General features: G+C 32.8%; 3 protein-coding genes across 3 annotated transcripts; all 3 read left to right on the top strand.

Moving 5' to 3' along the window:
- Window positions 1-1,919: 1,919 nt before the first annotated feature.
- On the top strand, window positions 1,920-3,461 carry LOC125855474 (BRI1 kinase inhibitor 1-like). Its single transcript, XM_049535197.1, has one exon. It carries the CDS (start codon window positions 2,179-2,181, stop codon window positions 3,166-3,168), a length of 990 nt encoding a protein of 329 aa, XP_049391154.1. The 5' UTR covers window positions 1,920-2,178; the 3' UTR covers window positions 3,169-3,461.
- A 9,707-nt stretch (window positions 3,462-13,168) lies between these two features.
- Window positions 13,169-23,209, top strand: LOC125855466 (phosphatidate phosphatase PAH2-like). Its single transcript, XM_049535189.1, has 11 exons — window positions 13,169-15,754; window positions 16,021-16,328; window positions 16,469-16,542; window positions 17,879-17,963; window positions 18,436-18,522; window positions 18,622-18,694; window positions 19,697-19,740; window positions 20,489-20,623; window positions 20,710-20,808; window positions 22,519-22,647; window positions 22,775-23,209. The coding sequence occupies exons 1-10, from the start codon at window positions 13,747-13,749 to the stop codon at window positions 22,570-22,572; spliced, it is 2,967 nt and encodes a 988-aa protein (XP_049391146.1). The 5' UTR covers window positions 13,169-13,746; the 3' UTR covers window positions 22,573-22,647; window positions 22,775-23,209.
- Window positions 23,210-24,195: 986 nt separating this feature from the next.
- Window positions 24,196-25,384, top strand: LOC125855478 (phosphatidate phosphatase PAH2-like). The gene is made up of 2 exons (XM_049535201.1): window positions 24,196-25,192; window positions 25,283-25,384. The coding sequence occupies exons 1-2, from the start codon at window positions 24,812-24,814 to the stop codon at window positions 25,358-25,360; spliced, it is 459 nt and encodes a 152-aa protein (XP_049391158.1). The 5' UTR covers window positions 24,196-24,811; the 3' UTR covers window positions 25,361-25,384.
- The last annotated feature ends 359 nt before the right edge of the window (window positions 25,385-25,743 follow it).

The raw sequence follows: 25,743 nt of genomic DNA on the forward strand, positions 1-25,743 counted from the left end.
TTTTTGTCTTTTGTGTCTATCATTATGTGTTGTTTATTCTGTTTCGATTACTACTCTATTTTCTTGTTGTTATTGCTTTGTCGACTGTACACTGTTTTTCTTATTTAACTGTTATGCTTTCTTCGTCGTTTTCTTCTTCTTTCACTTGGGTATACTTGAGCCGAGGGTCTTTCGAAAACAATCTATCTACCTCCACAAGGTAGTGTAAGGTTTGCGTACATTTTATTCTCTCAAATCTCACTTAGTGGGATTTCTATGTTGTTATTGATGTTGTATCGTTTTCTGTCGTTATATAATGTCACATATCAATAATTTAAATAATAAATCTATGAGAGAAATAGGATATGAGATAGAAATACTATAAAAAGGTAGGATAAAAAATAAAATAAAACTATTAAATAATAATATAAGATAAAATAAGAGAAAATATTAAAGTAACGACGCGATCACATTAAACTTCAGACAAAGGATTGTTAAGTCAAGCTTTAGCAAAATAAATCAAGCCAAACTTAGATAAAAATGATTGAAGTTAGCTTGAAGAAGCAAATATCAAATGATTAAATACGTATTACACATGCAAAATCAAATGATGGTCCCAAAATAAACTATTATGTACACTTGCCCCAATAAACTTGTGTATTGTACAGTAGATATGTTCTACTATCACATTAAAATAGAGTTAATTTCCATTAAAATATAGTAAACGTAAGTGATGCTAGTGACACGAGAGAAGATTTGCTACCTATAGTCTAAAAGGGTTTATATTATTAACATATATTTATGCTATTCCCAAGCCATTTGCGTGCAGAAAAAAGACATTAAAGTTGAAATTACCTAAGTGCATCATACAAATATCATCTGTTTGATTTGATCTAATCAAAGATTCTTCTTGAAAAAGGTGTACTCCATTTTCGAGCTCTAAATATAAAAAAAATTATGTTGAAAATATTAATATCAAATAAGTCATGAAATGCATAATTCAGAATTAATGGAAGGACTTCGAACAGGGTGAGAAGCGATAAGCAAATAAGGTGCACTCCATTTTAGCATGAGTTCTCACGTACCTATATGTGACAAAGTAATACAAAATCAAGTCCCATAAATAGATACTTTTGGTAACAATCTTTGCTGAGGTGCAATCAGAATTTTAAGTCTATATGTAACTACCATAAATAATCGTTAATCCAATTAATTAAATTTTAAAATATATATCCATAAATGTATAGTCCATGTTATAATCAGTGTATAACTATATGAAATCAACGAGAAAATCTATGCAGGATTATTTTATGCAAACTAAAAAATAAAATAACTAATACTATATGAATAACCCATCTTGCATAACTAATATCTATATAAAATGATACATAAATTTCCTCGTTACTAGTTCTAATATTATAATATCTATCTAACTTTTACCGTCTATCAAGCGATCCCTCAATGCATACTAAATAAAATATAATACACATATATAGTTTGTGTTAAGACAAGTAGTACATTTACACTATCCATCCCATGACTAGTACTAGTAGACGACAGTACATTTATACTTTAAAAATAGTATAGTAGTATGTTTTTTGCCTAATGGATTTTGGCCCCCCAAANTGTCCTTTCTTGATTTGTCAAAATGAACAACTAAATAGGGACAACCAAAAAAGGAAATATGAACAAGTAAATAGGGACGGAGGGAGTAGTATAGTAGTATGTTTTTTGCCTATGGATTTTGGCCCCCCAAAATAAAACTGCTATAAAAACCTTGGATTTTGTTCTGTCAGTGTACTTTTCCTGAAATTAGCACCTTATACCTGCTCATATATATATGTATATAAAATAAAAATATATATATACCCCACTTAAATTTGCCCAAAGAAATAAAATCAATCTCCTTCTCATATCCACCATAAAAAGTAAAATAATACAGATTGATGCACATAACATTTCGCGTTTCACAAATTCGAGAAAGGGCCACCACATCCCCATCAAAAGCTCATCACTATAATTGCCACACAACAGACATTTTAGCCTACAAACTCTTCTTTCTTCACATATAACCTTATCTTTTTTTTTTCTTTCTTCAAACAAAGAACATCAAATCTTGAAGAAAAATAAAAACACCCAATATTAGATCTTAGTATAAATTTTATTTTATTACTTTCTTTTAACATTTTTTTTAAAGTCATGGATAATATGAGAGTTGGAGAACAAGAATTGAAGCAGAGCAATAAAGAAAACCAGAAAACAGAGCCACCACAGTCCGGCGGTGGTGCTGCGGTGTCACCACCGTCAGCTTCATCATCTCCGGCGCATGAGTTCTCCTTCACAATTTCACTTCACCCAACAAATTCCACAAAAGCCCTTGAAAGTAAAACCAAACAAAATCTGAATCCGAACTTGAACCCGAACCCGAATCAGAACCTATCCGCCATTGATTTAACTCCAGCTGATGAAATTTTCTTCCATGGCCATTTACTTCCTCTTCATCTTCTTTCCCATCTTCCTGTTTCGCCTCGCTCTTCAACAAATTCCATTGACAGTCCAATCCCCATTAGTAAATCAGAACAAAAAATCCAAAAATCCATTAATCAGTTAGATGATGATGATGATGATAATTCTTATTATGATTTAAACCATAGTTTTCATCATCATCCCGAAACAACAAATTCATTTAACATACCCAAAGATCAAAAACCCAAATCCAAATCTTTTTCCATATTTGGATTACCCAAACGAAAAAAAGGCGAAAAGGATGAGAAAGAAAAACAGAGGAAGCTGAAATTCGATGTAAGTCAAGTTTTGAAAAGGTATATGAGAATGGTGAGACCATTTTTATCATTTGGAAGCAGAAAAAATATGCAATTTCATAGACAAAGTTATTCATATTCTGGGAATTTGAGTTTTCGAGGAAAGAATACTAGTAATAGTAATAATAATAGTAGTAAAGGAATAAAGAGAGGTGCATATTCAGCTCCAGTTTCTATGAAGAATTCACCAACAAATAGTGGATTACTTGTAGCAACACCTGGAGGTAATTATGGTAATTCATCATCTTCTTCAAGTAGTGATAGTACTATGGAAGAATTACAATCTGCTATTCAAGCTGCAATTGCTCATTGCAAGAAATCTAGTTCTTCAATGGAAGACAAGAAAATCAAGATTTCATCATCATGAAGTAAAAAGGGCATCTCGGTACACTACAGCTCCCGCTATGTGCGGGATTCAGGAAAGTATTGAACCAAAAGGGTCTATCGGCATTTCTGCGAGAGGTTATTTTCATGGTTTGAACCTGCAACCTCCTGATCACGTGAATTTGATCATTTTTATCCTCTTTGGTACTACTTGTTTATTTCTAGCATAGTTAAATTTTTATTTTTAATCCTTTGTGTATCATAAATTCATAATCATGAAGTATATTTGTAAGTATTTTTTTTTACTACATGAGCTTAAAGTATGGATTGGCAGGGCATTGGACAACCTTGTAGAATTGATTTTTTTCATGTGAACTTTTCTTCTACATTGTGTGTCAGTGCACAAAAGTTAAACTCTTTTTATGAAATCGACATCGTAATTGGTTATCAATTATCATTGCTTTCAAATGTTGGTAGAGATCAATTAGGCCATTGAAAGAACAATATAAGTCTCTTAGTTTGAATGTAAGAGAAAATTTCCCAATTTTACTACTATGTTATTTCGATTACTTTTTTTACATTCATGCTTTGATTATGTTTCTTTTAAGCGGAGAGTCTTTCGAAAACAACCTATATATTCCATAAAAGATAAGGATATGATTTGCGTACATCATATCCTCTTCAGATCGCACTTATGAAGTTATACTAAATATGTTATTGTTGTTTAATTTATCAAATACCAAGAAAATGACCTGGTTTGAACTTTGAAAGATTATCATTATGAAAAAACAAAAAAATGAATCTTGATATTTTTATTAATCTTTAGTGTTTCTTCTTTCTTGCATACTTAAAATTGATGTCCTGGTTAGAGTGTCATTTTGTTTTTTCCTTCAAACGTTGATTAGAGTCAATTTAGCTATTAAAATAATAGCATTGGTCTAATGTTTTGAAAAAAATGAAGTATTCAAAGTTTGTTAAATAAGTTGTCAATAACAACTGTCAATCATCTAGGTTAAATTCAGATTACTCCTCGATAAAATATGAACTTAATATCTATACACCGAATTATTTTACATGATCTACTAATGTGGAAATCAAGTTTTGCAACTCAATTTTTGGGCCATAAATGTTTGAACTTGAACAAGAAAGTCATATAAATTAATGATTAAAATGACTAATATAGCAATTATGTTTAGGCACTTTTTATCGTAGTTCAAATAATTATGACTACTTTCTATAGTAGACCCCCCCCATAAAAAAACTAAATTAGAGAAGGAAGGACAATGTCTATATCGCGATGTTCTTTCTACGAACAAGGTAGTTCCATCTTTATTTATTAGGAAAACACCGAAAGCAAATAAGATTGGAACTCCTTTTATTATGGTCAATCTAGTGGTAGCAGAAATGCTGGCCACCTCCAATGTAATGATGTATAATATTGAATAAATAAACCATTGTTGTAACTTCTAACAAAAAAAAAAAGAAGGGACCATTGAGGTTGTCTTAGAGTAATAATGTAACACAAAATACATAGCATGTGTAACATGTTGCTTTCAATGTGTTCATGCACAACTCAACTTTTAAATTTTTGTTAAGTCCATTCTTCTTTTTGGTCTTTGACAACTCTTCTTAATGGTGACTACCAAGTCCTAAAATCCTTGTGCTTTTTTTAGTCTCTCTTCCTTTTCGAATCTTTCTATCTCTTTCATTCATCTCATCCATAATCCTAATCATTTTAACATAAAATTTTGTGTGGCTCAAAAAGATTCGATGAAGTGATGATGATTTGTGGAAATTCGTTTTGATAACAGATGAGAACCAAATTCAAAATTTCTAAGTTTTATGTGCTTTTATTTATATCATTAGGTCTTCAACAAGCGTTACATGTTGACATTATCATTGGATAATGGTTAATAGTGGTGGATCTAGAACACAACTTATGAGTAGGGAACCTAGCTAGGAGCTTCTTCGCAGATTATATATATATGTGTACAGGGGCAGACCTACGTGGGTGCTAGGGATTCACCTCAGCAAAAAATTACACGGTATAAGGTAAATTTTATGTATTAACGTAGATATATTAATTTTGAACTCCTCACAAACAAGAAGCAAGTGTGGTGTAGTGGTTGATCTCCTCAAAATTTGACTCTTGCAATCAAGGTTCAAATCCCATTGTGAACTTTATATATTTAGCAAATGATTTTTTAGGTCTCTTGTAATGGAAGTAACTTTTTGTGTCTATAAACTATATAGTACTACTTTCTTGGAATTGTGATTTGTTGGCTTATTCACACGTATATGCTTTTATTATTTTTCGAATCCCCTGAATAAAAATCTTGGATCCACTGTATATGTATATAGTATATAGAAAACAACAAAATATTATTGTAAATGCAATTATTATTACTGTATGTTAATTTGAAATTACTATAGGAAATCATAATTTTTCAATCTTGAATTCACCCCATATCATGGATAATCTAGTTTTCTTTGTATTGGGACCTGATTTTGACAGAACATGCAAAAGATGAGATTGTTTGACAAACATTCATTCTTCTTATCTTTCATTACCTTTCGCAAAATACTTAGTTTACTAGAATTTTTAAAGGTATAACAAAAAAAACATATTTGAAGTATTTCGATTTCAAGTTTTATATCTGAACTATCAGGTATGTGAGTTAATTTCCCACCTAGACTATCACGAATTAAACACTATTCAACTATCAATTCTTCTCTTTTCCTTCATGAACGATGGGGAATATATTAGGTAGGAAAAGAGAACAATTGAAAGTTGGAGTGTGTTGTAATAGTTCAAGTAGAAAACTCACACGTAATAGTTCAGATACGAAATTCAAAAATTCAAACACTTTCGATATATATTTGACCATTGTGTTTTACTAGGATTCCTTTATCTTTCATTAAAATTTGCTAATACTAATTAGTTGACCAGGTTTTTAAAGGTGTAACCAAAATATACCCTATATATATGTTTTCCCAAGAGTAACTGAGGAGTTGTATTTATATTGTTGTAAGTTACAAAATAGGAATGTTTTATATATCAGAGACAAAGTCAACATTTAAAGTTTATATATTCGGAATTTTGATTCTTTTAAATTATTTGTTCTAAAGTAATAATTTATATATATTTAATTGAACCTAAACCACTAAACCCAACCGATTCATAAGTTGTACTCCAACTCCACCCCTATATGCAACTTCTTCTTCTTTGTGAGTTGTGACAATTAGCTCGAAGCTAAGTATCAAACTTGCTCACATTGCTGCCTTATATGTGAAAGCGTATCGTCTAAGATTTACATTTGATGAGTTCAATATTCGTAACACCGAATATATATGTTGATATAGTAGATCTAAAAGGCAGAAGACAATAACAAGAGTTTTTTTTTCTTGTCAAAACAATGCTAAAAGGTTTGAAAAGTAAAGGCACTATTTAGGACCAATATATTCAGTGGGTCACATGAGTTGATGTTTATGGAATTTTATTTCTTTTATCAAAGTACAACAATAATGTTTTAATGTGGTACTTTGGTCCAGTTTCACATCCCAACAACTACTTTTTCTTTGTTAATTTGAACTCTCCAGCCCTCATAATAATGATGATTTTGAACTCAAACTATCATCATTAGAATGATTTGCTACTCATGAGGAACTGATTAGTGAAACAAGAAAACAATTATCATTAACAATCATCACATAATATCCATTTAGAATTATTGTTTTTATTCTTCCAAAAATAAGATAGAATAATAAGAACAATGATTATGCCCTAATTTTGAGTAAGTTGTGGTCGGTTTTATGATTTTTTCACTACATACATAATTTCATTTAATAGTATTTTTGGTTGTCCCCGCTCATTCTAATTAACAGGACATTTTATTTCATTGATATCTTTCGTGGAAAGAAGGGAAAAATAGCTTAACAATTTCTTATATACATTCTTACTAGTTCAACGTGAAAATAGAAAAGGAGAGTTGTGCCTAAGACAACATGATTGCATAAATAGTTAGTTCTAAATAAATTGTACGAGAAAAAAATATGTCTGATTAATATTATTTTTTTTGTTTTGAAGTACTCTTTGAAAGGTTTGCAAAGTAAATATTTTACAAAAATTATTTAAACAAATGGTTAAAGCGTGCTATTTAAAGAAAAAATAAATTAATTGACCTCTATTTATTTATTTTGATTAATTAATTTAAAATATAGCATAAGACATGCCAATCTTGTCATCAACAATCATTTAACCGTAATTATATTGTGAAAAGCTCCAAATAATAATAATTCAGATTGGTCCACTTATTTTCACAAGTTAGTGATTTAAATCACCTCTTCCTTTTCCAAGAAGTTAACACTACCATATCATTTGACACTCAAATAAAACTGAAAAGACATAATAATAATAATACAATAGAACTCCATTGCTAAGAAAGTAATTAGCAAATTCACACTACACTAAACTTATCACTAAAGGTAGATTCTTTTACTAAGGGGTCGTTTGGTAGGAAGTATTAAGATAAATAATCCATGTATTATGTATGGTACTATTTAGTATTATGTTTGGTAGAATTTTAGGCTTATGTATAANCTTTGAGTACTCTTGGGAAGGGAAAAGGTGATGCATTAACAAAAGCTTATGGTTTAGTTGAACCTTTGCTCAATAATATTCCTTAATATCGAAGCAAGGCATTGACCCAATTGTAATTTACTTCTTTGGTCCCTAATTACTTGTTCACTTTTGATATGACACATCTATTAAGAAAACAATTAATGACATAGTAGTAAGTTTACCATTTTACCTCTATTAATTATGAAATTGATGAATTAAAAACTTAAGATTTTCAAAAAATTCTACTTTTTTCAAAGTAATTAATGAGGATATAATCGATAATTTTTTTTTTATCCTTTCTTGATTTATCAAAATAACAAGTAATTAGGGATTAATAAAAAAGAGTGAACAAATAATTAGAGACATATGAGTACTTGACAATTAACATGTTTTACATCAGTAGTTGAAAATTCTGAGCAACCAACAGACAAGATCTAAGTGTAATAAGTCGGCCTTAACTTTATTTTACCTGTCATGCTTTTCTTTTACACGACTTTATAATCTTTTTTTTAACTAAAAATATAATTTGACTAACTAAATTGACATTTTCCATTTTTAATCTCAATTATTTAATATTATTCTCTTTTTACTTGAATAAAGGTAAAAAAAACTAATAGTATCTGGTGCATAAAATATTCCACGTTAACAAGATAGTCCAAAAAAAGATCGTATCTCAAGAGATGTGACCTAACTAACTATTATAAACCAGTTATTACTAGTAAGCACGACAATTAAAATGAATGGTGGCATGCATGAGTATATTATTGTATATATATCATATTCTTTGGGACAAAAGAAAAACGAAAAGCAAATCCATTTCTGAAAATTAAATTGCCTCATTAATCATTTCCCAAAATCTTTTTCTTTCTTTTTGACTGAGGACCACATTTTTTTATCAGATATATCATATCATATCATAGAGAAGTTAGATCCAATGCATTGAAACTAATAACATGTATAAAAGCTTTAGTTTAGAATTCCAAAGATTATTAAATAGAAAAAGAAAAAGGAAAAAAAAAAGATATACTTAAATGGGCTCGATGAAGATTTTTTTTTTTCTTTTTTCTCGTGATTGGAAAAACGTGCAAGCATATACTTGATTTATGTTCAGTCTTTTTCTTCTAACTTTTTCAACTGAATAGATGATTAAAAGTGAATGAAAAGAAAAATAGTAGAGAAACCTAATAATTAATTAATACTAGTGTCACTCTCCATTACTTTTTTCCATCTCCATAAATATATCTCATATTTTTTACACTAATCCGTATCCAAAGTTTGGAAAATGTACATAATATATTATTAGTATGTATAACTTGAATAATATTTATACATATACGGAATCCAAATTTTTACTAGTCAAAATATAAAGAAGTAAATTCATAAAAAATCCAACGAGTATATATATGTAATACTTTTACCTATCTACACAACTTTATTTTTCGAGGAAGGGACACCCCTCAAGTACATGTGGCTCCACTTATTATTGATCTATTGTACAGCTGAAATAATATGTATACATATTAATGTATATTAATATTTATAACATCCATTATGGTAGTATATATTTTCACATTTATTTCATTTGTTTTTATTAGTATCTTTATAATTCTACATTCCTTCGTATTCACCTAACAAATTTGTGTAGATTTATTTGCATTGATATCCATTGGTTCACGCGTAATCATTCACTTCAGAAAGTATTATACATCAGTTTGCAATAGTATATATTGATCTGTATACGCATATTCTCGGGTTAATACCTCAGATGATCACTCAACTATCCAGTCTTTCCTCAGAAAGTCACTCACATGGTGACTTTTTAGTGAAAATTAAAAGTTGAGTGACTTTCTGAGGCAAAAGTGGATAGTTGAGTGACCATCTGAGGTATTAACCCGCATATTCTCTTATGGAATTTTTTTCAAAATGTCGATATTATACATCTTTTTCTACTGGGCTTCAGATATTGATGTTCTATTTATTGGGCTACAGTGGATATCCAGCCCAACTTGTACAAGCTTAAATACCAACACAAATATGGGCTATTTAGAAGCTTCAACTTATCTCGGCCCATTTGAAAGCCCATAGTTTATACGGTTCTCATTAAAAATCAAGAAACTATGCTCGATCTCGAAAATGAATGATCTTGAAGTTTTAACTCTTATTTGTTCTATGAGCAAAACTTACTATGAATTTGGGAGTAAAAGTTGTTTGATAAAAAATAAAAAATAAAGTTTTGCTCGACAACCATGAACAACGTATTATCATTTATCCAAAATCAAAAGGACGGAGAGGAGGAAAGAAAAAATTTCGCCATAATTCTTCTAATATTGGATCTATATTTATATAACTTTAAAAATTACTCTTATAAAGGGACCTCGTGTGATTTATTTTTTACAAATTGAATGTAAAATAGATTTAAAAAAATTAAAGTCAAATGTATAAGTTAGAAAAGAATTTCAACTCAATTGATTATTTTTGTATCAACTCTTGATTAATTTGTAAGGCCAAAAGTTTGGTTCTTTGATATTTCTCATATAAAAGAAATGGAAGAATTTATTTAATACCGTGTTGAGTAGGTCAAAGTGACATTTCAAAAACTATAGTGTTATATAATGTTGTAAGACTTTTTTTCCAAAAGAAAAATATACTCCTATAATAATTACCTTTCTTCAAACAAGAATACTCTTTCATTATTATGCCTAAAATGTAAGAGGAATGTGACGGAGTAATAAATACTTCTTTGTTTTTAATCGGAGTTTGAGATATGAATATAGAATCCTCTTTATTAAGAAAGGTTTTTATCATAAAGTAAAACTTTCTGATGCGAATTTAAATTTAATTGAGCTTCAATACAAATATGAATGATAGTGATTTAAAAAAAATTAGAAACTTTAGATTGCTCAATGAAAAATAATCACATGAACAAAATGCACGTTGATCAATATAAATTGTTTTCTTGGTGCATAAAAAATTAGACGTTGCAATATATCATTTTTTGGTTAAAATTTAGGGAAAAGGCATAAATTCCCCCTTCAACTTATACCGAAAAGTCAGTTACACACTTCAACTATTATGACGACCTATTACACACCTTTACTACTTAAAAGTGAATTTATTTACTCCCTGAGACGTGTAACACCACTCTCACAGCATGTAGTGTATTACACTCGCTGCCACATCATCGCCATGTCAGTGTCACGTCAAATTTTATATTTTTTCTATTCTTTTTGTTTTCTTTTCTTTATTAATTAACTTTCTTTTTGTTAACTCTATTTTACACTAATTAATCTCTAATTAATTATTAAAATTCTCTAATAGTTGTATCTTTTTTATAATCCCACCCACTTTCTCTAATCTCATCGGAGAAATCATTCATTTGAATTTATACAAGAATTTTCTTTGTCTTCTCCGGTGAAGAACAACCAACCCATCACCACCATAAGTCCACCTCCACAACGCCATTTGTTCTTCTTTTTTGACGAACCATCAGCCAACAACCACCACAAAACAACCACTCAAAATCCAAATCAATCACCAACAAACACCAAACCAAACCCCCTTACCTTATCCCTTTGCGATTTTATTCTTTTGATTTGTTTTAAAGGTGCGTCGGCAAGCTCAAAGCTTCAGCCATGGCTCCGATGAAGTTCCAAAGAGCTCCATACTTTCAGATCTGAAAAACCAACAAATAATCTGGACAACCAACAACACCACTACTACACTCACGTCATTGTGAATCTTTAAGGTTGTGATGAAAAATAAAAAGTTGTGATGAAAATTAAAGAATGAAGAAGAAGAGGGTAATGGGTGGGGATGAAAGATTTTGACTTTTTAATTCTTTTTCTAAAGGGTAATGGAAGGGGAAACGAAGATTTTGATTTTTTAAATTCTTTTTTTAACTTTAATTTTTTCTGACGCGCCAGTTTTTTATTTATTTTTTATTTTTTTGACACGTCAGTTTTAGGGAGTAAATAAATTCACTTTTAAGTAGTAAAGGTGTGTAATAGGTCGTCATAATAGTTGAAGCGTGTAACTGACTTTTCGGTATAAGTTGAAGGGGGAATTTATGCCTTTTCCCTAAAATTTACAATTTGAAATAATCCATGATGTCCAGAAAAAAATCACGTGAACATAATAATTTATGATTTGAATAAAGAAAATAATCCTACAAAGATCTATGACATGTAAAAATAAAGATTTTTTTTTTTTTTTTATAAAACTGAAAATAAATTCATAAAAGGCTATAGAGTACTTGACCTAATCTAGCCTATTTCAGAACTATAGAAGTTAAAGAAGAATAGACAATTATTATGAATCCAAAAATGCTATGACCACTAAAGGATGTGATATGATGGTAAATGAAGTTGCTTCTTTTTTAATCAAGTTTTGAGTTTGAATTCTGTGTATGAAGTAATTCTTGATAGGAGCACTTCTCCTGAATAGAACCTTACGTAATGTAAATTTCAGTATGGACACCGAATAAGAAAAAAATGCACCCCAAAATAAATGCTATATCAAATTCTTTGTCCCATCTTATTATGTGATGTGAAAATGAAATGAAAGGCACGTACTTCTAGTCCCATTTAATTTGAACTTATCATATTTGGAAGTTAAATAAGTTCATCAACTACCATTTTCTTTTAAAAGATATTTTAATTATAGAAAACAATATTTATATGTAATATTTTTACAAAACTCTTATGGTAATTTATTTTGCAACTTAACTATCAGAAGTCCGAATATTTATTTTCTCTAGATATTGTTTGATCAAAACTATTGTAAAGGTAAATATATTTCTTTTTAAAAAACTATTTTAGAGAAACGAGCTTTTTGACCAATTTTTTTTTTGTTTAAAAATGTGTTTTGAATAATAATAGAAATTATTTTTCAAAAACATATAACCAAATACAGTTTGATGGTCTGATATTGAAAAAAAACACGTTTGATTTGTCAAATTGAGAAATCAAACACAAATGCTATTCTTTCACTCACGTTTTTATTGAACTCAAATGACATCAATAAAAATTGCAGTAGAGTGATAAATACTCATTTATTTTTAACCAAATATATAATGATCGAGTTTCCATACCTTTGTTGGGGAGCACTTTATGCTTGATATAGGCTTTCTTGATGCAAGTTCAGTCGAGCTCCAATGCGGTGCGAGACATCCGATGATTTTTTTAAAAAAAACTCAAATGACACGTCATTGCCACCTGTAGAGATCTATTTTGCTACTCCAAAGAATTGTACATCCTGCAAAAAAAAAAACTCAATTATACCAAACATTAACGTTGTACTCAATTTTCTCTGTTCCATTTCTCTCCAATTTCTGTTCTCTTTCTCCGGTAAGTTCATCTAGTCTTTACAGAAAAAAAAACCCTTTGATTTCACCCAGTAATTTCGTTCTTCATTTAGTTACTTACACGTTTTGTACTCTTACGTAAATACTGTATATTATAAAAGTATAAAAAAGTATTACTGCTAAGTATTCAATACGATGTCAAATGATTATGGCAGTGGCACATTCGGATCATATTAAAAAGAATATGCTTTTTTTCAACGCTCAGTCTTTGACAGTTATTGTTTCTGAATTATGATTTCTTTGTATATTGTATTTTGTATTTGTGGGTTTCTTGATTTTTGTGACCCTAATAAGCTCAGCACTGATTATTTGAGCTGAGTTTAGTTTCTGATACCATTTTATTGATGGGGTTTTGGTTTGATTTGTTGGGTATTCAGCAATTTTGTGTATTGTTGTAGTATATACATGTTTCCCTCTTTTTGAATTGTGATCAAATAGAGAGTAAAGATTGGGAAAACTATTAAAAATTGGATTTTTATGGTGAAGATTTGGAGATTTAGTCAATTTGATGAATGGAATGTAGTAATGAGGGGGAAAGATTCAATCTTTGATAAATTGGGGTTTTGATTTTGTGATGGGGAAATAAGATTCTGTAAAGTGGAAGCTTGTTTGGTAGATATTGATAATATTTAGAAAAAATGAATACTGTGGGGAGGATAGGTAGCTACATTGGGAGAGGGGTAAGTAGTGTTTCGGGGACTTTCCATCCATTTGGTGGTGCTGTAGATATCATAGTGGTGGAGCAGCCGGATGGGAGTTTGAAATCCTCTCCTTGGTATGTTCGATTCGGGAAGTTTCAGGGAGTTTTGAAGGCAAGAGAAAATGTGGTTAATATAGCTGTCAATGGCGTTGAAGCTGGTTTTCATATGTATTTAGATGGTAGGGGACGGGCTTTCTTTATAAAGGAGGTAGATATAGAAGATGGGGATTCTTTGTCTTCTTCTTCATCCTCAGGTGAGGATACTGATGGGCAAACCAGTAGTAAGCGGCCAACAATATCAAAGAGTTGCAATTATGATGTTGCTGAATCTAATTCAACTGCTCAGATTAACTTGAGCGGTGAGAATGTCTCGGTGAGGGCCAATTCCCGAAGACCTGGGATTTTAGGCCGGGTTTTTGGGACAAAGTCGATGAAAAAAGTCAGGCTTCCTGGGGAAGAAAATGATGCCAGTATTATGAGGACAGACTCGTTGGAGTGTGCTGAAATGGCAGCTGATCTGTTAGAAATGAAGTGGTCTACTAATCTTACCCCGAAGAGGTACAACAGAGATTACGTCATACCAGTTGCTGCCCAAGATATGTCAAAGAGTGTTAAAGAAGAGGACTTGCAAGCAAATGACAAGAAAAGTGATACGAGCTCTCTTGCACATGATAACATGTTAGACAATCTTGACTTCCGTGAGCCTGATTGTGAGAAGGATGATGGTTCTCATCCAAGCTTTCAAACTCAAGAGGAGTCTGTCAAGGTAACTGGTAAACATGTGTTTTTTCCAGAATCTGAGAATGCCGCAAGAGGGTCCGTTGTCCAAGATGTTGAAGATTATAGTCGTGAAGAAAGCTTAAGAATTTCTGGTGACAGTGGTGAACTAGGCGTAGTTAACGCTGATCATGATGCCACGGGTGGTACATTTATATCTGAGGTTGCGAGCCCCTTTTCAAAATTTGTGGATTCCCCTGATATAAAGAAACATGATTCTTTTACAGTTAGCCGTCTTCCCGAGGAGGAACATGAAAATGCTGCAGTCCAGTCCTTTTTCTATTGTGAAACTGAAGAGAACTCGACAACAGTGCTGGATGTTTCAACTGAAGAGTTCACTCAAAACTTGTGTGCTTCTCGCGATCTTGAAGCTCGTATGCACACCCAAACAGTCCTCAGTATGAATGATTTAATGTCAAAGGGAAACTCTCAACCAGAAGAGGATTTATTATTTGAAAAGGATCCTTCAAATGGTTTCAAGGTTATAACCAACAACACTTATCCAAACTCAATCTCTCATTTTTTGGTCTCCGATAGCGGTTCGTTGAATAGCTCTGCTGCAAAAAATTTTGGGTGCGTTTTACCCATCTCTTGTTCAAACACCTCAACCGATAAAGCAACAAGCATAAATGATAAAGCAACAGGCAAACTTGGAGCCTCTTCCGAGGCTCTTGGTGATCCTAATGGATCTAGTGGCAGTTTGGTCCCACTTCCTGTTTCTTCATTAGAAAGCTTGGAGGAAGAGCACCTCATCTTTGGTGATATTGATGATGATTACGACACTGTAGGCAGATACACGGAGTCCACTTCTTCAGATTATAAGGAAAATGAAGATTACCCCCCTGCATCTTCAGGCTCTCCTGATATCAACGACTACCGAGTACCGAACTATGAATCTGGTCCTACTCTGGACAAGTCCATCCAAAGTGATCTGCCAATTGTTGCAGATGGAAGAAAACTCAGAACTGTATTAAGCAATGTTGACATTCCTGCAATAGTTCAGGGCAATGAAGTTATGCGGATGGGCAGATCTTTACCCAATATGTGGTCTCATGATACTGCTTTTCCTTCTAATCCTGAGGATTTACATTCATCAATTGTACTACAGACAACAGAAGTTGCTGAGTTCACAAAGGAGGTGAAAAATATTTCAGCCACCCCAGTAATTGGTAAGAGAGTATACAATTGTGCGCCCTCTTAAAATCATTTTGAAGCTTATTGTGATGCTTTTTCTACTCTTTATCTTTGTATAGTTTGATGTTCAGATAATTTTTCTATTTTGTCCGGTGATACTGTGATTTTACCTTGAAGGACCTGAAGTTTAATTTTGTTTTAGATCGCCTGAGAGGTTATATGCTGGAAAAAGAAGCTTATTGATGTTGACTAAAAAAATTAGGCAAGATAATCATTGACGAGTTAAAATGAATCTTTGCAGAAAGAGATCCTAGATCCATTAATTCATTGGGTAGTAGTAGCAGCTGGAGATCATGGTCTTTTGCTTTCAAGAGATCAAGAAGCATGAAAAATTCTGGCTTGTCCATGGATGAAGATGTAAATACTGCTAAGGATATTTCAAAAAACACAGGTGGTAATAGAGAAGAAGATGTGCCAAGGCCAAAGATTTCTAAGAAGAAAATAATGGTAACCACTCCAGCACCTGAACAGCTGGCTACTTTGAATCTGAAGGAGGGAAAAAACATAGTTGTTTTCACATTCTCGACTGCAATGCTGGGGAAACAGCAGGTCATATGCTGGGACTTTTTTTTCCCATTACATCCCCCTTTTGTGTTTGAGCACTTTCAAGAAATTTTACATCTTTCTTTCTATGTAAGTGTGGCAAATGCTTCCATGTTTATAATTTGTCTAAGGTACTTACTTCACAGGTTGATGCATGTATATACTTGTGGAGATGGGACTCAAAAGTTGTAATATCTGATGTTGATGGAACAATTACAAGGTAATTGATTCATTTTCTACTATAGATAGTTGGTGATGTTATCCTCTGTACGAGCTTGCTTTTGTGTCCAAGACGTTCTATTTTGGTCTACTTTGATCACAATGAATGTAACATTAGTTAACTTCTAATTTATGCAAATGTTCGCCTTGGTGGTTATTAGGTAAGATATATCAACTTTGATCTGTTACAAAAATCTGTCTTATCCTTTTTTTTTTGATAAGTAGGAACTGTCTTATCCAACATCAACTTTAGCAAGTAGTAACAATTTTGGCTGTAAATTGCTTTCTACATGTAGTTAACTTTGTGATTCACTTCCATGTCCAACTACCTAAGCATTGGATGTGAGATGTTCATAATTGCTGGACCTTAAGATGATGCACTTGGAGCTGTTGAAAAATTCCACAAGCCTAGCGCTCACCCTCTGTAATAGATTGTCACAAGAATTAAGAATAAAGTTTTTATAAATTATTGTAGAGAAAAATGGGTCAAAAGTTAGATATGAATTGGATGTTTTGGTACTAATGAGATTTTATATTTTGAAAGGGAACCTGGAAGATGGAATTTGGACACCAAATTTGAAAACCTCTTCGAACATTTCTTTTAAATGTCCTATAGAGTTTCCCTAGAATTGTTTCTGATCTGAAATACAAAATTGTAATATAACTAGAAATGAACTTCTGAATAGAGAATCAAAGCAGAAAATTAATGTAACTTCACCCATACACCCATACTTTACACCATCTGACCTTGAAACATTCTACTGAAAAATAGGGCTTATTTGGCGCAACCTGAAGTATAGTTATCAGAAAGGAGGAAATGAATCCAGTAGGGATGCAATTTAGCAGAGTTCAAAAAGCAATTGACAAGTTTGGTGTGCCCCCTGGCTCTTGGATCAAGTAGATTGAGCCATAGAATTTTTGACTGAAGCCACACATCACGATTCTATGTTGTGTCTTTCCATCAAAACCTGGAACAGCAACAGATAAATAATGTCATTTCTAGCAAATTTGCCTAGTGTTCCTTTTATAGGCAGAGTTTAAGTTATAGCTTTTCTAGGTTGAGCCATTCTTTCACTAGAATTACCTATAACCTGAGATGATATATTGAAACAGGTGGAAGTTGGTTTACATTTTCCAACTTGTTTAAATTAGATATCTAAGGTTCAAACTTTTCTATGCTGGTCCTTTCTCCTCTTAAACTTCTGTTGGTTCCACTCTTTGGTTCCTTTGTGAACAAAAAAGGTAGACTTTTGTTTGAGCTGGTTGATATATGATAAACAATATAGATGCTCTTCCTGGTGCCTGTCTGATGTGCGATATTTTTGTCAATTAAACAGATCTGATGTTCTAGGACAGTTCATGCCTTTGGTTGGGATGGATTGGTCACAGATAGGCGTTGCACATCTCTTTTCGGCCATCAAGGTCCGTAGACTTCATTTGCTTTCTCTTTTTCCCTTTTTTTGAGATTTATTCAAACTTCTTGCTGCTTCTGCTAATTTTGTAGTTCTGGCAAGTAATCTGTCATTAGGCCCCAGTTTTTATCTTAAGAATGTTCCTTTTCCTCTGTTAGCTAAGGGTCAAAATGTATCTACACTTCTTCTATGTTAATATATTACTCTTTGTCCTCATTTATGAGGAATACTTTCCAAAAAGAATGTCATACTTTTTTCTCCATACTTTCTTATTTAAAAACAATTTGACTCTTAACTTCTTTTTCTGCCCTAATAAGATGATTTATAGCCACACAAATGTCGATGACATATTTTAGACCACAAGCTTCAAAAGTCTTTCTTTCTTAACTTTCATCACCACATAAATTTGGGTTGGAGTTTTTATTTTTAACTCATTATATCACAGGAGTGCATCATGATTAGACAATTCCTCTTTGCTGCAGGAGAATGGATATCATTTGCTTTTCCTAAGTGCACGTGCTATTTCACAGGCCTATCTCACTAGACAATTCCTCTTTAATCTTATGCAGGTAATTTGATAAAAAGAAAATTTGGCTTAAGTAATCACTTTTTCCTCTCCTTCATTTATTTGACTTCATTTTTTTTACTTTTGATTTTGATAATTGCAGAATGGCGTGGGATTACCAGAAGGACCAGTTCTTACATCACCTGATGGAATTTTCCCTTCTCTATTTCGAGAAGGTCACTAGTTATTCATTTCTTTATTTTCTGAAGAGTTTCCCCTTGATTTTTTCATTGTTCCAAACTATGCATCCCATTGAATTGCTAATATTTTGTTTGATGTATTCTTATGAATGAATCATGATTATTGGAATTAAACAAGACCATCCATTATCGTCTGGGTAGCTAAAAACAAGACCATATTGTACTTTCTATCCTTGTATACTTTTCAGTTGGGGGTGCTGGTAGAGAGCATTAAAGTAGAAGTAAGCTGTTGCCGGTGCTTACCGTTTGCTCCCACCACTCTTTGATGAGCATTTGCATAGTTACGCCACTCTTGCTACCACATGTTTCTAAAAAAACATTCAGTTAGTGCCAGAGTGCTCAGATTGCTGCTCCCACTCTGATATCTTCTTTGATTTTTTTATTTTTTTTGGTTGATGAATTATGTATGTTCTTTGATTTAAGTGCATTTGAAGAAGGAACTTATTCTTGAAGATGTAACAACAATTTTATTGATATTATCTACTCCAGCGAACATGGTAATTGGTAATGATCCCAGGAAGTTGATGCTATCAGTTGTTGGATATTTACCGACTTTTCTCATACTCTCATGTTCTTATGTCGTTTTTTATTTATTTAGTTGTTTTAGTGATTTTAAATGCCCTGTTGACAATTACCTCCACAATTCTGCAATATAAACGGAAAGATCGATGACATTGCCGGCAACATGCCTCAAACTGTATCAGTAGCAACATGCATTTAGAATGCAAAAGGCATTTTGGTCCAGTGGCTGCTGGTTTCATGCGAAAAGGCATTGTTGGTTCACTGGCTGCTGTTTCGATTTTTTTCTTTTACAGCATGAACTTAAAATGTGAAAGAAACTAGTTTTTATTCTGCATTGTAACTCCAATCTCCGTGCTTGCAGAATGTCTTAATCTGATTGAGTATTAGAATATTAGGACATGCTCTCAATTTTGCTAATATTATGACTGAGAGATGCATATTCTGTACATTTTGCAGTGGTTAGAAGAGCTCCTCATGAATTCAAAATCGCTTGCTTAGAGGTCAGTTTCTTGATTCAGATTTGCTTCCTTTTTTCGTAATAGAACTTTTGGCATTTTAAGCAAAAGGAGTTTTGCACGTCTGCCAAAGCCACAAGGCTGGGGAGGCTTAGAGACTATTGCTTTGATGATCTGCATTATGTTTAGTGCTTTTTTTTTTTTTTTACTGAAATAAAGACAACTCAATTATATCTTTATTTTTTGTTAGATTAAGGGAGTTATGACTTGTAAACATTATACAACCCGAGTAAGTGTAATAGATGGGTAGTTGGCGCTTTTGTGTTATGATGCACGAAGACTCACTGTTTAAACTGGTAATTTACACATGCTCAATATGTACAAACCAGCTGCTCGAGCCTCGATGCACTAAGATTTGGTTACTATTTAGGAAATCTTACTGCTGTTCAAGGTAGATGACAAGTTGGGTTGTTTGGTGTCGCTTAAAATATGGCTATGCAGAAACATCAAATGTTTTTGATGAAACAAATAAATCGCAAGATGGGTATAATGGCTAAAAAGAGTAAGTGTGAAACTTTGGGAAACATCTTTTACCATGTACACAACAAAGGTTTTTTTTTCCTTTATGTATTTTGTTTTATTTTTCTGGGAATAACAAAGAACGCAAATTCTTGTGGGCAAGGAGTATCAAAATTACTGGCTGTGTGGCAGATATAATTACTAACGTTGAGCATATGTATCTAGCTATGGTGACAAATGCAGATCAATAACATGTTAAGTTTCAAGTTTGCAGGATATAAAAGCATTGTTCCCTTCTGATAGGAATCCCTTTCCCTTCTATGCTGGTTTTGGAAACAGACACACAGATGAGATTAGCTACCTCAAGGTTGGAATACCTAAAGGGAAAATCTTTACCATCAACCCAAAGGTACAGTCAACTGTTACTATCAACTGGAAAGGACCTTTTGCAGATAACTCTGTTAAAGAAAGTTTCTTATTTTTTATATTCTACAGGGTCAAATCGTTGTAAATCGACACATAGACACAAAATCATATACCTCTCTTCATAGTCTTGCCACTGCCATGTTTCCAGCCATTCTCTCATGTGAGCAGGTTGGATTTTTTCCCTTCTCTAACTATGAATTTTGGATCATTAGAATGTAACAGAGCGAAGAGAAGAATGTGATCTCATGCTACAGTTTTTTTACCTTCTGCAGAGAATGTAGGATATAATTAGCTTTCTTGAACTGGAGTATAAGATTCACTTCCAGCATCATGTTAACTTTAATATCTCACCATCTTGTCTAGTCATGAACATGTTTCCCTTATTTAGAGACTTAAACCCGATCTAGAATTACAGTAGGTTCACTACACTCAAGTTCTTTCACCTTGTCTCCTGTGGAAGCTCAAAATTCTTGACTTGTTATCCTTTTTTGTTTCAAACCAATGTCTGTTGTGCTAGGCCCTGCAGCCAAGGAGCAGCCATTTGGTGTGCCCCTTCTTGCTGCAGTGTTCTTGTACAGTGATACTTTTTCTTTAAATGATTAGTATCATTTTCGAGATCGGGATTGAGATAGTAGTTGTTATATCCTCATTATCGGTATCTTTTTGTATAGCAGACACTTTGAAGAGTGTCTCCTCCTGGAACAGTCTCTCTACTGTGACAGGGTTGGATAAATTCTGTTCTAAATAATTAAACCAATTATAGGAAGAAAAAAAGGGTAAGACCTTGGGACTCTTTCCTTAGGCTGGAAATTTTTTATGGACAACATGTGAAGTCTAGAAGTTATTGAATTGGAAAGATACTAAGTTGCATCCTTTTACTGGTAATAGAGCCTAATAGTGCTGAAACTTGAAATGTTATTTTTGGAAAATTAAAACTGTGTACAGAGCAAAGAAAATTGAAAAGTAAGGAACTTTGAACCTTTGGTCCTTTTCACTTGGCTGAACATTTTTTATTATTGTACTTACAAAATCAAAATCGAATTAGGGATAGCCAGCACATATCACTACTGAAAGTACCAACGTTATCAGCTTAAGCTAAACCAGTTTTTCTATGTAAATGTTAAGAGTGTACCACAATGGTTGAGGAAATTGGTTGTCTGTTTGTATGGTTTTGTACAATTTTCATCATAGGATCTAGCTTTTGCGATTGAGTTAAGCCCTATGTTAATTTTCTTAACATGATACCAGAGCCAGACCCGTCACTGTTGTAGTATTTCCCAGTATTGGGTCCTGAAGTTATGTTACTGACGTACCGGAAGTGCAGGGTGTGTTGAGGTTTTAGGGTTTCCCATATTGGTTTAGGAAATGTGATATTGTCTCGTCATATGGTTTCGGACTACCGTATTATTTTGTTGTAATTAGTTTACCAAATGCTTTTACTTTCATTACTTCTTTTTGAACTGATTTGGACGGTTTTTCCTTGAGCCGAGAGTCTATCGGAAACAACCTCTCTACCTGTAAGGGTAAGGCTTGCGTACACCTCACTTTGTTGTTGGCATCTGCAAAGAATTTGTCAGTTGTCAATTCAGATTATGGTTATTCCCCATGTGCGAAAAGGATAGATTTCTTGATTCTGAAATATCCTTGGACAATCGCATTTTCTAGTCGGGATGAGAAATTTTATGCTGTTTATTTTTTGTTTGTAAATGGATCATTGACTGCCGTTTAGTCAGCGTGCTGCTTGATCACATCCCATACTCTTTCGGGATATGAAGTAGGTGCAAGTCACGATGTCAAATGCTTCTTTCATGTACATCCAGTGCTGTCTGCAAGCTTCAATAATCTTACTCTTGTTCAACAATTTTCACTTTTCTTCAGGAGGATTTTAACGTGTGGAATTTCTGGAGAATTCCACCGCCTTATATTGATTGAAAATTAGCAGAGTCCACCCTGAACTATTTTTTTGAGATTCAGGGATGGTACCCCCACGGCCAGCGTAAGATTCAGGTAACTTTTATTTATAGTTTCAACTTATGATGCTGAAATTACAGGAATTTGTTACATTAGTGTAGATTCCGAACACAGTCTGTGGTCTAATGTGTATGCTTTTACATTTTTTTTCAACTTCTTGCAGCAAAAGGCAAACGTGTTTTATACTACATATACAAGTCAAGTTTGACTGAACCACAAACAAGGCTCATTGTATCTGTATATTGCACGCGGAAGTGACTAGTGTATATACTATTGTTTTATATCTATCATCTTGGAGGAAGAAAATCGTGTTCTCAATTTTCTGGTATTCTGTTCATCAATCATCGACTAGCCAATACGCTTTGGCCCTACATGTACACATACTTATGAGAAGGAAAATACGAAATACGTTCCACATCGCTCCTTCAAGACGAGTTGAACTTTGTAAATTGTAGTATTAGTGTATGGTAATGAGGAAGTGTAGATTTTGTTGTAGTTTGGTGATTTATAGAATCTTGTCTTATAATGGGACTTACATGTTGAGGGAAACTGTATAAAGGTTAAATTGTCAATAACACACATCAGAATATTGGACCAGCATTTTAAGTATTTTTTTCTGTATAAAGGTTATGCTGCTCAAATCCTTCAAAAATCTCAAACAGATGCATGTTGTCTGATCTTAAAACGGTAGTGCATTTTTTTAAAGGAGCTGGATGCGAGTGCAATGATATTTTTGGAAAGTCTGAGGAACATAGACTTGAAATTACTTTTGACGATACGGGCGCACCAATATTTTTGGAAAGTCTGAGCATCAAATTACTCGTGGTAGGATAAGACTTGAAATCTTCGAATGCTCTAAAGAGAAAATTGGTGGATAAGATTCTCCCTTACCTAATATTTTAATTTTTTTGTGGCATGATGAGATTCTGCCTAAAAGTTCTAAGAATATAGTGCACCTGTTAATCAACTGTACTGATTTTAGACAAGTTCCTTTTTGTCATATGAGTGAACATAAATATAACGAAGGAGAGTTTTATTTGAACTATATAAAAAATGCTGAAAGTATTTTTATATGAATAATATAATAAAGAGTAAAATAAAGAAATCATTTTCGATAAAATTGATTCATTTCCCTTTTAACAATTAAAATGGTTTTTAAAACCTAATATATACACTTGTTTTGTCAATAGAGGGGGCAAACCGTGCGAGGCAAACCCTTGTAAATTCGCAAAGACTGTGATCCGTCCTACCCCACTCTACCTAGTAAAAATATCTATTTTCAATCACCTATATAGCCTAAAACCCATAAACACATAAAGAAAAATAAACATATCAAACTTTTATAAATCACATAAGAAAAATAAACACATCAAACTTGACAAGTATTGCGCATTAGCTCGAAGAAGAAAACATGTAAAGAATTTCAAACTTTAAAAACCCCAACAAAATCTACTCAACTAACTCGGTCAATATTCTTTCAATGGTAACTTACCCGTTTGATATTATGTGTAATTACCTAAATACGAGTCTGACTTTGTATAATCCCCTAATAAAAATATTAGGCACAATAGCGGTGTAGTTTTATTAGACTGGATTTTTATATTTTATAAAATAAATACTATGCTCTTTCACCAAACAATTCTTCAACGTTAAATATTCTTGACGGTTTGGTTCTGAAACTATGATTCTCTTTTAGATTTTGGTTTTCTTGATTTCTGACCAAAAACTAAAAGAGAATATGTGAGCCTGAGAAAAAAATTTCAGTTTCTTCTCCCATTTTATTGCTATTTTTTATGTTTGATTTGCTGAGGTTTCAGCAAATTTTTGTATGTTCTTTAAGTTTTTCTTCTTTTATCTGCCTATCTTTATCTGTGTTTGAATCTTGATCAATTAATTTTCTTTGATCATTTGTTGTTAGAATCCAAATACGTGAGCAAGAGAAAAAGATTTGGGAAATAAGTAAAGATTGGATTTTTATGGGAAATATCTAAAGATTTGGTTGAGGGGATCAATGAATTGTAGCATATGAGCTAAAAAATACAATCTTGGTGAATTGGGTTTGTTATTTGTGGGAAGCTTTGTTAGATTTTCTTGTATGTATTGACATTAGATGATTTAAACGGAGTCACGTGGTTAGTGAGGATTCATATAGCTGACTTCGAATTGTTTAGGACAGAGGCGTAGTTGTTGTTATAAGAGAATGAGTACTATGGGGAGGATAGGTAGTTACATAGGTAGAGGGGTACGTAGTGTTTCCGGGACGTTAAATCCGTTTGGTGGTGCTGTGGATATCATTGTGGTGAGGCAGCCAGATGGGAGTTTGAAATCGACTCCTTGGTATGTTCGATTTGGGAAGATTCAGGGGGTTTTGAAGGCTAGAGAAAATGCAGTTAATGTAAGTGTCAATGGCGTTGAAGCTGGTTTTCGTATGAATTTAGATAATAGAGGGCAGGCATACTTCCTAAGGGAGCGGGACATGGAAAATGTATATTCTTTAACAACTCGAACATCTGAACAACTTGCAACATTGAATCTGAAGGAGGGAAAGAATGTGGTTGTATTCACGTGCTCGAAACAGCAGGTCATTTGCTGACACTTCTTCTCATTACATCTCTTTTTGGTGTGTATGCAAATGCATGCTTATAATTTGTCTGAGGTTCGTAAATTTCAGGTTGATGCACGTATATATTTGTGGAGATGGGACGCAAATATTGTAATCTCGGATGTTGATGGAACAATTACTAGGTAAAATCAATTCCTTTTCTAGTATAGATTGTTGCAGTTAGTGTCCTCCCTATGTGCTGTTGTGTCCAAGACTTGCTATTTTGTTCAACTTTGATCATAGTGAATGTAACAATTATCAATTTTTTATTAGTGCATTGGTGGTCCGTTAACTAATTGTATAGGTCAGAGGTATCAACTTTTCTCTGTTACATGAACTGATATCAACTTTACTGATTACATTTCTTTTTGGCTCTAAACTGCTTTCTTCTCAGAGTTAGCTTTGTGATTCATTTCCATGCCCGAAATTCTTAGAATTGGATGAAAGGTGGTCTTAATTGATGAACCTTAACATGATGCACTTAGAAGTGTTCAAACACGAGTCCACTATCCACTCTTCCCTTTTAGATT

The sequence above is a fragment of the Solanum stenotomum genome, chromosome 2 (assembly GCF_019186545.1).
Source record: "Solanum stenotomum isolate F172 chromosome 2, ASM1918654v1, whole genome shotgun sequence".
In the NCBI taxonomy this organism is placed as follows: Eukaryota; Viridiplantae; Streptophyta; class Magnoliopsida; order Solanales; family Solanaceae; genus Solanum; species Solanum stenotomum.

Coding starts and splice junctions, on each gene's coding strand:
- LOC125855474 (XM_049535197.1), top strand. CDS start 2,179: ATGGATAATATGAGAGTTGGAGAACAAGAATTGAAGCAGAGCAATAAA.
- LOC125855466 (XM_049535189.1), top strand. CDS start 13,747: ATGAATACTGTGGGGAGGATAGGTAGCTACATTGGGAGAGGGGTAAGT. Junction 16,329..16,468: donor CAATGCTGGGGAAACAGCAG/GTCATATGCTGG, acceptor CTTACTTCACAG/GTTGATGCATGTATATACTT. Junction 20,624..20,709: donor TCTTTACCATCAACCCAAAG/GTACAGTCAACT, acceptor TATATTCTACAG/GGTCAAATCGTTGTAAATCG.
- LOC125855478 (XM_049535201.1), top strand. CDS start 24,812: ATGAGTACTATGGGGAGGATAGGTAGTTACATAGGTAGAGGGGTACGT. Junction 25,193..25,282: donor TCACGTGCTCGAAACAGCAG/GTCATTTGCTGA, acceptor CGTAAATTTCAG/GTTGATGCACGTATATATTT.